This window comes from Sinocyclocheilus rhinocerous, unplaced genomic scaffold (assembly GCF_001515625.1).
Source record: "Sinocyclocheilus rhinocerous isolate Xijiao unplaced genomic scaffold, SAMN03320098_v1.1 scaffold3545, whole genome shotgun sequence".
Classification (NCBI taxonomy): Eukaryota; Metazoa; Chordata; class Actinopteri; order Cypriniformes; family Cyprinidae; genus Sinocyclocheilus; species Sinocyclocheilus rhinocerous.
In genome coordinates, this window is record NW_015634617.1 from 7,449 (window position 1) to 18,915 (window position 11,467).

At 34.2% G+C, this 11,467-nt stretch overlaps 1 protein-coding gene across 1 annotated transcript in view; it reads right to left on the reverse strand.

Moving 5' to 3' along the window:
- LOC107745942 (myotubularin-related protein 4-like) overlaps positions 1-11,467 on the reverse strand; it is a gene marked incomplete at its 3' end in the record, with an annotated part of 37,521 nt that overhangs the window by 6,106 nt on the left and 19,948 nt on the right. Inside the window, exons 4-9 of the mRNA XM_016559978.1 lie at positions 9,206-9,235; positions 8,222-8,268; positions 7,833-7,999; positions 7,027-7,123; positions 4,490-4,603; positions 4,236-4,417 (exon numbers count right to left, since the gene is read on the reverse strand). Of these exons, the coding sequence (XP_016415464.1) occupies positions 4,236-4,417; positions 4,490-4,603; positions 7,027-7,123; positions 7,833-7,999; positions 8,222-8,268; positions 9,206-9,235 (637 nt within the window). The remainder of the gene's footprint in view (positions 1-4,235; positions 4,418-4,489; positions 4,604-7,026; positions 7,124-7,832; positions 8,000-8,221; positions 8,269-9,205; positions 9,236-11,467) is intronic.

Genomic DNA, 11,467 nt, shown 5'->3' on the forward strand with positions numbered 1-11,467 from the left:
GTCTTCTCCAGATGTTAACTGATGGACTGGAGTGGTGTGGATTATTGTGATGTTTTTATCAGCTGTTTGGACTCTCATTCTGATGGCACCCATTCACTGCAGAGCATCCATTGCTGAGCAAGTGATGCAATGATACATTTCTCCAAATCTGATGAAGAAACAAACTCATCTACATCTTAGATGGCCTAAGAATAAAAAAAAAGGAATGGAAAAGCACATTTCTGACCCTGCTGCATACTACCAAAAATAGTAAGTCACTACACGATATACACAGGTTGTCTAAACAGACATGAACAAAAGTGAAGTGAACCGCTGGTTTGGCACAGCTTCAATCGTGATCCAATTATGATATTAAGATGCTCTGCAGTGTCTTGAATCGTGACATCTTCACAAAACCAGCCCTATTGCATACTGCAGAAATCAGTATCAGTGTGCCAGAGATGAGCGACACAACAGAGTCAGACTCGCTTTAATGCGCCGCAAGTGGTTATAATTCTTCCGTCTGTCCTGCTGGAAAATCAAGGACGGCCGCATGCGGAGGAACTTCTGCCATCACGACCATGACAGCCAATTCACTTACGGCCATTAAGACTTTACAGAGGCCGGCCAAAACCGAGCAGAAGAGTTAAAGACGAGTCTCGACTCAGCAAAAACAGACACGCCTGCATTCAGTGGAACACGTTTAATTAATAAGAGTGATTGCATTAAGTAATGAAACGCAGGATCAATGATTACTGGATCAGAACAGAACCATCCTGCTTTGAATAATTTAATTAACTGCATTTTATGTAGAAGACAAGTGAGGTTTATTCATCCAAAACTCTTTACTGTGAGTGGTTGCGGCCCAAGACAAAATATAACGATTATATACTAGATTATATATTATATACAAAGATTATGGTATCACTTTACAATAAGGTTCCATTAGTTAATGTTAATGTATTAACTAACAAGAACGAACCATGAACAGTACATTTATTACAGTATTTATTAATATTAGTTAATGAAAATACAGTCGTTCACTGTTAGTTCATGTTAATTCACAGTGCATTAACTAATGTTAACAAGCAGAACATTTGATTTTAATAATGCATTAATAAATGTTTAATTAACATTAACTAAGATTAATAAATGCTGTAGAAGTATTGTTCATTCTTAGTTCATGTTAACTAAAGCAGTTAACTAATGTTAACTAATGAACCTTATTGTAAAGCGTTACCAAGATTATACACAAAATACTAATTATATACTAGATTATACTAATGGAAGGTTATAATGGAAGGTAAATATAAATAATTAAATTTTTAATAATGAAATTGTGTGTGAAATGGTTCCAATTGAAATATTCACATCTTAAATATATAAACATGTCCAGTTTCGGCACTAAAAATGCAAGCCCTGAAAATACAAAACATTAAAATAAAATCACTGGTAATGCAATGCATTTTTCAATTAGTGAATTAGTTCTTTTTTTTTTTTTAAACGACCTATATTATATACAGTGAATTAGTTCCTAATGAAAATGTAAAAAAAATAAATCCTAATGAAAATAAATAAATAGATAAAAAAGACAAAAATAACTTTATAGAGATATAGATCATTATTGCGAAATAAAATTTCTTACACAGTGAAATAATTTTGGTCATATTGCTCACCACTACTTCTAGTAAAAAACATACAAACTACAAAAAATAAAAAAATCCAGATGATTTTTGATTGACTAAAAATAAAAAATCCACTAAATATTCCCCTTTTTGAAAGGGCTTTGGAGACAAATAAATCAAAACAGGAAGCTGAAGAGTAAAATTCCCAGATTTATGGTCAGTTACAGTAAGTAAAGCCTTTTAGAAACGTTCAATATTTTTGATTCATCACATGACACTTGAATCACATTACGGCAGTTTGGGAAATTGTTGATTAGCAAGAATCTCTAGTTTGGCTGCTGTGAGGCATTGGAGAAAACATCATCTGCATTATAACCACCCTGACGCTCTTTAAAGGGATAGTTCACCCAAAAATGAACATGTGCTGTTCATGTGCTCATGCTCAGGCCATCCGAGATGTAGATGAACATGTTTGTTCAGCAGAACAGTAAAGAAGATTTTTAGCTGAAACTGTGGGCCTTGATGATTCATAAAATGCAAGTCAATGGCTGTGAGTTCATTCATCATAGGATCAGATACAACGCTATTTTGGCTAATTTCCAGCCGGAGTGACTGTCAGGTGAGTTTTGATTGAGTAACTTGTAGATCTCTGAACTGCAAACTAGTTCACAAAAAGAACCGGTTCAAAAGAATGATATGTTCACGAACTGAACCATGTGCCTGAGGCTCTGGATTACAGGTAATGTTGTAAATAACGTACAGTTTTTCTTGCACAGACCAAACATTTTGCTTCATAAGACCTCGATATATCATCAGGAGGCACGGGGATTCATTTAGTCTTGCCTGTATATGCTTTTTTTGACTCTCAAAGAGACGGTAGGCATTGACCAAGGATCCCGGTTTGATCTGAAAATCTTCCTTTACTGTTCTACTGAAGAAAAACGTCACCTACATCTTGGATGACCTGAGGGTGAGTAAATTAACGGCACATTTTCATTTTTGGGTGAACTAATGCGTTAACGCATTTCTGCAAACCATCAGACAGTTTCATCCGTTAGAGAAGCGTCTTGATTGGGGGATGCTGGCATCGGCCCTCGACTCATTAGACGGTGCGGTCACGACTGTAATTAGAGTGCATTAACTCTTCAACTGCGCAAAAAAACTCCTGCCAAATTCCCTCTCAGACAACAGCCTCCGAACTCATTTGCAGGCGCTTGTGGAGGCAGCGTCTGAGAGAAAGCGGCTGTGAATGAGGGTGTGTTGCAAAGAGCTTTCCCATGGCAAACCCCATTGTTTCTTAGCAATCGGGTCGGCGCAAATGACTTATCTGCAGTCCAACAGCGTAATTGTCTCTACATGGTTTTACGCTCTGCCTTTGTGGGAAAGAACGAGGGTGAGAATGCATTTTCAGACAGAAACTAATTACAAATGGCATTTCCGCCCAACATGTATGCAGTAATTATCTGACAAAGAAAACACTTACAAAGGATTCAATGGTCTAAAACTGGGACTAGAAAGGCCAGGATAAAGAGAGATGCTTGGCTGAAACATTTACAGATTCATGTTTGTACTTACAGCTTTTAAAGGTCCCATGACATGCTGCTTTTTGGATGCTTTTATATAGGCCTAAGTGGTCCCTAGTACTGTATCTGAAGTCTCTTTCCCGAAATTCAGCCTTGGTGCAGAATTTCAGCCACTACGAGCCAGTCCCACAATGAAGAAAACACTTACAAAGGATTCAATGGTCTAAAACTGGGACTAGAAAGGCCAGGATAAAGAGAGATGCTTGGCTGAAACATTTACAGATTCATGTTTGTACTTACAGCTTTTAATGCATTTTTTAAAAAATTTATTCATTTGATTTTTCTACACAGAAAAACAGATCCATTTGTCACAAGTTCCTCAAAATGACTGTCCCAGTAAACAAAACTGATCACATACAATGAAGCAGTAAAATAAAATATACAACAATAAAATAAAATGAGAACAAAATACATAAAAACTCAAAATAAAAGTTTAGCTTAACTTGAAGAAATTGTGACAGAAATATATGACTGTAGTACAGCAGAATGCACTTCATAAAGTAATAATATAATATAATATAATATAATATAATATATTTTAAGAAACATAACTCTTTCTTCCATGTTTTAATTTGAACAGTAAATCTCTGGTGTTTCGTTTACCAAGAAAATTTAGAATAAAAAAATTTAAATAAATAGATAATAAAAAGTTAAAAAAGACAAAGCAAAATTCCTGAAAAAATAAAACATTTCATAGGGCCCTCTTATTGCAAAACTTTCCATAAATGTGACCCTGCCTGTGAAAACCCAGCTAAAGTAATTTTTTTGTGATTTACTGTTTTCTACATAAAGTCATCCTTCACAAAGATGTAGAACATTCTGTGAAAATATAACCTTTATATCTTTAATCCTGACTGAGTAAGGCTATGTCAAAGATTGAAATCATAGTGAAATTAACTGTTGAAATCAAACTTTGATGCTTATCTCCTCATAATTAGATTTTAAGACTTTAGCCTGGATTTCACAGACACGGTCACAAATTATTAAATGGTTAAAGTTTCATGAATTAAATTGTATTGGGGAAAAAAACCCTAAAAATAAAACTTACCGAAGTCACTGTCGGACGAGTCGGGTCCGTCTCCTCTGGTCCTGCAGGCCCTCGGCCCGGCGTCCAGCTGACAGGCCTTCGCTATAGACGTCACCAGATACTCGTCCTCGGTGTTCCTCCAGCCCCACCAGCTGATCTCCGGCTGACTGCAGCGGGCGATGACCGCCCCGTTACGCTGGTGCCTGACGGGACACACCGCAGAGATCATCAGTCACGGTCAGCTGTGCAGGAGGCAGACGAGCTGCTTCTCTCACCTGTACACCACCACAGGAATCCTCTTCCAGGACCTGAAGGAGGCCACGCTCTCCAGCTCCTTATCTGTGATCCAGACGGGCACCAGCAGTTTTTGTGGGTAACTCGAACACAACCTACAATGACAAGAGTCAGACGCTAAAACTCACAGAGATACATACAAATAGCACTGAATTAATTAATTTATTAATATTATACTTAACACCGTATCAGCAGCAAAGGCTTTTTTTCATGACAAAACATACTAGGAATTAATATACAACAATATAATAACATGTCGTAATACCAGTAAACCTTACATTTATCAAAATACCAATAAACCCCAATAAATTAATTATATGCAGCAAATTAACAATATTCTTACAGCAAATATATGTGACCCTGGAGCACAAAACCAGTCATAAGGGTCAATTTTTCAAAATTGAGATTTGTAAATCATCTGAAATCTGAATAAATAGCTTTCCATTAATGTATGGTTTGTTAGGATCGGACAATATTTGGCTGAGATACAACTATTTGAAAATCTGGAATCTGAGGGTGCAAAAAAATCTAAATATTGAGAAAATCATCTTTAAAGTTGTCCAAATGAAGTTCTTAGCAATGCATATTACTAATCAAAAATTAAGTTTTGATCAATTTAAGGTAAGAAATTAAAAAAATATCTTCATGGAACATGATCTTTACTTAATATCCTAATGATTTTTGGCATAAAAAAAAAAAAAAAGATAATTTTGACCCATGCAATGTATTGTTGGCTATTGCTACAAATATACCCCAGCGACTTAAGACTGCTTTTGTGCTCCAGGGTCACATATTATGAAATACAGCAATTACGCAAGCTAAAAATGCCTTTATACTCAAATAAATAAAATATTATAAATATAAATATTAATATCAATATTTATTTATTGAACACCATATTAACAGCAGAGGCTCTTTTCATGGCAAACGGAATAGCAAAATCATTAAACTTGCTTACAAGAAAGTATCTGAACATCAAAAAGAATAAAGAGTCTTTTTTTTTTTTGCTCTCATCTAGTTCTGATGTTCAGATCAATCACATCTCTGTCTCACGCCCGCTGCGTCCGTCTCACCCTCAAATGACAACCTCAGTCCAATTATATGCTGACGTTCTCCATGAGCCTCGATGACCGACCCGAGACAGACACACACACACACACACTCTCACCCACACACACACACACTCACTTACACACACAGTCTCACACACACTCGAGTTTGTCTGATGTGACTCATGCGGCGCAGCAGGTTCTGGCTCGCTTTAATTATCCGTCTCTACAGCACATCTCACAACACACAACACACTGCTGTATTAGTGTTACAAACTCAACACTCTGCACACATAATTAATGGATTTTTGCTATACCATGACCTTACACCTACAGCAAAGTTAAGTCAAATTTATTTATTTAGCACTCAAAGCAGCTTCACAGCAATAAACAAGAACAATTATGCAGCTCTGCATAAGCGTGAGTAACCGAATTTAGGTTTTGATTTGAATTTTTAGCGTTCAACAATTATGAAAACCGATAATAAACCGATTAATCGATTAATCATGTCTGAAAACATGGCATCTTTTTTGTTATTTTCATCAACTGTCACTTCATGCTCTAAATGGCAACATTTTTATTTAAAATTTGGAATAAATGCCATCAGGAGTTAAAATGTCATTTTACTCAAACACATAACTATAAACCAGAAAACCAGAGAAACTGAGAATTTAAGTGGTCTTATTGTTATTATTTTTTATTGTTGTTGTTTTAAATAAAATAAACAATTAAATTGTTCTAAAAACAATTTATAGTCATAATCGAGCAGCCCTAGCCAACAGTGCCATTATTCAGCTCAATTCAGTTCAATGTTAATTAAATTTACTGCAGCTACAGAATCAATGTTGCAAAGTTCATCAATAGTAAGTAAAATACTGTAGCAAAAGAAAGAATGAGTTCTGGCTCATGAGGTTTCAGTATATTAGTGAAATCAATTGGGGTCACATTTGATAAGCTCTAAATTCTCAGTATAATCAAAACGTTGCTGTCAAACCTGTTGCAAACAATCTACTCCATGCCTTCTGTCGTCTGATTAGATATAATTATGCACATTTTGGAATATCGCATTAAAAAAACGCTGGATAGAAACGCCAAGATGCGCATAAATTCTAAAAAAAAACGTATGCGCACATATGAGTAGGATAAACTTTTTATCCGATAAGAAAAAATGCGCATAAACTACGATGGAAACACATTTATTTTAAATAAAATAAACAATTAAATTGTTCTAAAAACAATTTATAGTCATAATCGAGCAGCCCTAGACAACAGTGCCATTATTCAGCTCAATTTAGTTCAATGTTAATTCAATTTACCGCAGCTACAGAATCAATGTTGCAAAGTTCATCAATAGTAAGTAAAATACTGTAGCAAAAGAAAGAATGAGTTCTGGCTCATGAGGTTTCAGTATATTAGTGAAATCAATTTAAGACTGTTTCCATCCGTCTATCATCACACTGTAATCTTACTTGTAGTTGTTGTTGATATCAGACACTCTCCAGGCGTTCTGCATGTCAAATCCCATCCGCTTCACCTCCACCTCCATCCTGTGCCGCACGTGATCACCTGAGAGACACAAACTGAATAAATATTCAGTGGCTTCTCCTAGTTTTCTTAGAGATATTTAGTGCCCGTTTATCAGGAAGTGACGATTTTGTTCTCGTTGACTCGTTGGATGGAAACGGTGCTTTATTCGCAAATGTTTTATGCGATATTCCAGTTTTGCGCATAAGTTAAATTTGCATCTTTGGATGGAAACATAGCTATTGATGGTTTAGAGTTTTTTATCCAGTCAAATCTCTTTTAGTGTAATTGTAGAAACGTCCAGCTTCAGCTCGTGCTTCACGTGTGTTTCTGCTGTCAAATCTGGACTGATTTTTATCAAGTAAACGTCAGAATAACTGCAGTAATATTTCCAGATGAACACTTACTGGACTGAAGCAGCTCAGCTTTACTTGATTCTCCTTCAATCATTTTTTTAGAAAAATCAGTGCGTCTCAAATCTGATCATCAGGATCTTTTGAGGAGCGTTTATTTCTTCATCTCTCAATCATTGCATTATATGTTCGGATCATTTCAATCTAATCTTACTAAGACATATTATTGGAGATATAGAGCGACCACTGATATTTAGATCATTTTATGTCAGTAGCTGCTGTACTGTTATAAAGATCTCATTGATTTACAATACATGCATCAGAATTTCATCACTTGTCATCCATATAAATATCAGCATCTGCACCCAATTGCATATTTTTGCTCAGTTTAAGTCTACCTGGTCTGCAGAGGTGCAGGTGCTGGTCTTCATCGTCCGTGTTTCCTCCTAAACACCAGGCGTGAAACGCCAGCGCGAACAGCTCCTCCAGACGGGCCGGATGCGCTATGGCTCTGTTCAAGCGCTTCAGCCACTCCTCACATTGCTTGAACGTCGAGAAATGACACCTGACGCAGAAAACATTCACATTCACGCATTTAGCAGATGTCAGGAAACAACACTGATTACAGCGGATTCAGAAAAGGCCACAGAAACATGTGAAGCACAGTGAAAACTGAGAAAGACAATTATACTTTACAGTAAGCTCTCATAGTTAATGCATTAATCAATCTATCAACAAGTTACAAGTAACAGCAAGAAGAAGTATCTTAGGTAATGTTAATAAAAACAGTTTTTCATCTCTGCTCTCAACGCCCTCAATCAGCCTCAGAGGAACCTGCACACACACAATCAGCCAATCAGAGAGCTGAAGACCTCATCACATGACTGTATCAACCAATCATGAGTATCTAACTGCAAAAACATGCAACAATGTAACAAGAGTAACTCCTGACCTGCAACAATGTAACAGATTTAAACTGCAAGATAAAGCATGTAACACTGAGAGCATTTACAGATGCATTAAAAGCTGATTCAAACTGACTTCGGAAATGGTGTTATTGCAAGATATTAATGCCTTTAATATACTGACATCAGTTCTCAATATTTAACATGGTCTGCCCTGTTGATTATATAATATATAACAATATATTTTACATATAATCATATAAAACAGTATAAAATATATTAATAGTATAATTAAATAATAATATTTTTAAATACTGACATAAAAGGCATTAATAGGCTCAATAGGTCAAGTCTTAAGTGATTTCACCATTGTCTGTCCTGTTAATTATTTAATATATATCAACATATACAATAAAATGTAATATAAAATAAAACATAATATACAATAAAACAACTTTATATACTCACATAAAAGGCATTAATATACTTAGTAGTTAGTTAATTATATATATATATATATATATATATATATTCTACATAACATAAAACAGTGTAATTTAATAATATAATTTTTCATATACTGATACAAAAGGCATTAATATGCTCAATAGTTAGTCTTAAGCTTTTTTGTCTGTCCTGTTATTTATACAATATATATATCAATATATACTATATAATATAATATAAAATATAATTTAGTATAATATAGTATGTATATCTTGAATCTTAATGTAACCAGACTACATCAATGTGAGAAACAGAGAGAAACATCAAAACAAACAGTAACGGGGGAAATTACAGACATGAAAAGGAGGGATGAAGAGGTCAGAGGTCAAAGGTCAGAGGTGAGCGTTTAGATTACTCACAGAAATCTCACTGTCCACACCAGGATACATCTACAACACCGACACAGGAATGAGGAAGAGGAAGAGAGGGAGGAAAAAAAAAGAGGGAGATGAAAACGTGACTCAGCGAAACGAGCAAAACAAAGAGGAGGATATAAATGGAAGGGTATGAAAAATGCACAAAGATAGAGAGAGAGAGAGAGAGAGAGAGAGACAGAGAGATCTTTGCTGAAGCTGAGCAAAAAGATCCAGGATTGTTAAAAAGAAAGAGCCTTAAATCTCAGGGTCACATGATGTTGTAATGCAGCTGGGTTAACCGGGTGCCGAGTGCAAGGGATTCTGGGTAACGTCATTAAGATTCCAGACTTAGGGCTGAAGGAACATTTGGTTAGCATAATGCAGATTACGACAGAAAATCATTTCATCTCATCCCTCAGTTTGTAAAAACAAGAAAAAAATGGAAAACATGGAGGTCTGTGCGATCAGAATAAAGCTCATATGTTAAAATAACTAATACAGTGACATGCATTGAAAAATTGTGTTATTTTAGTATAATTTACACACTATTATAGTATTTATGAATATTTAAATTAACTTTTCAAATTTTGTTTTAATTTTATTTTGTCAAAAAGTGACATGCATTGAACATCAGTGTTATTTTGTAATAAAGTATTATTGTATTTATCAATTTATTAAATTAGCTTTTATTTTTTATATTTTCAGTTTTATTTTATTTTGTCAAAGAGACAAGCATTAGTTTAACACATAACACACAAGCATAACACACAAGTTAGTGTTATTTTGTTATTATTTATAAATATTTATTTTAAATTAGCCATTTTTTATATTTTCCGTTTTGTTTAAATTTTTTCAAAGCATTGAACAGTAGTGTTACTTTTCATTTTTTGATACACTATTATAGTATTTATTAATATTTAAAATTAGGGTTTATTTAACATTTTCAGTATTTTGTAAAAGCGACAGGCGTTGAACAACAATGTTATTTTATTATTATTTATAATAATAATATAGTTATTATTGTTATAGTATTTATAAATATTTTGTATTAGCTTTTATTTTTATAATTTCAGTTTTTATTTTATTTTTAGTAATTTTATTATGTTTGTAATTTTTTTTAATATATTTGTGTTAGCTTTGTTTTCAGTTTTAGTACAACTTAAACTTCAAAAAATAATGAAAACTAAAAGTGAACTGAAATAGGTTTAAGTCAGTCATCTAATGTTTACATTTTATGTATTTTGTTACAATATTAGAATTAGAATTTTAGATTAGAACTAGATTAGAATTTTTATTATTATTGTTGTTAATTATATTTTATAAATAAATGTTTATATTTAATGTATTTCATTTCAGCTTTATTTCAATTAATGAAAATATATTTTTGTTTTGTTTTACAATAACAACACTGTTAAACAAGCAACATCCCTTTAAACATGTCGGAGTGACATGGCAATTATCAGGAAGTTTGTGTTTCCTCTGGTGAACGTGAGTCAGGACATTCACAGCGAGGACAGACGGGAGTTTGAACCACAGGAGAAACTGTTCATTATCAGCGCAATCAGTGACGTCAAGACTGCCTCCATCAGCAGACAATTTAAAAAATAAACATCGAAAATAAACAACAGGCTAAAGTTCCCCCTTAAGAACTCTAATAAAGCCTCTCCTTTAAGATCAGCACTCCAGACATGAAGAGAGCCGACACAGAAATAGTAGTGAGAGCAGACGGGATCACACCAGCGTTTACGTTTAACGCGAGTTACGTAATCAGATTACTTTAAGTAACTAGTAAAGTAGCACATTACTTTTAAATTACTTTTTCAAAAAAGTAACACAAGTTACACGGTTTACCTATTTATTCACGGACACCTCTCTCGTCCCTATGTTGAGAGAAATCGTGCAGAGAATACCTTCGGCCTGAGGCTTATTCATTTCCCTTTTGGTGTGAAAGGGCCCTTATAGTTGGGAAAAATATAACTTTTGTTTTTTTTTTGTTATTAAAAAACAAATAAGCAAGCCCAAACCAGGTGACAAAAAGTAACACAAAAGTAACTTTATGCATTACTTTAATAAAAAGTAACCAAGTACCTCAATTAGTTACTTCATGGAGTTACGCAATATTGTAACGCATCACTTTTAAAAGTAACTTTCCTCAACACAGGACATCAACGATTCACTCGTAGATGCTAGTTACTCAAAAACAAATAATGTGTATGCGTGTGTTTATGTATATATAATTATTAAAATATCTTATGTTTAAATATG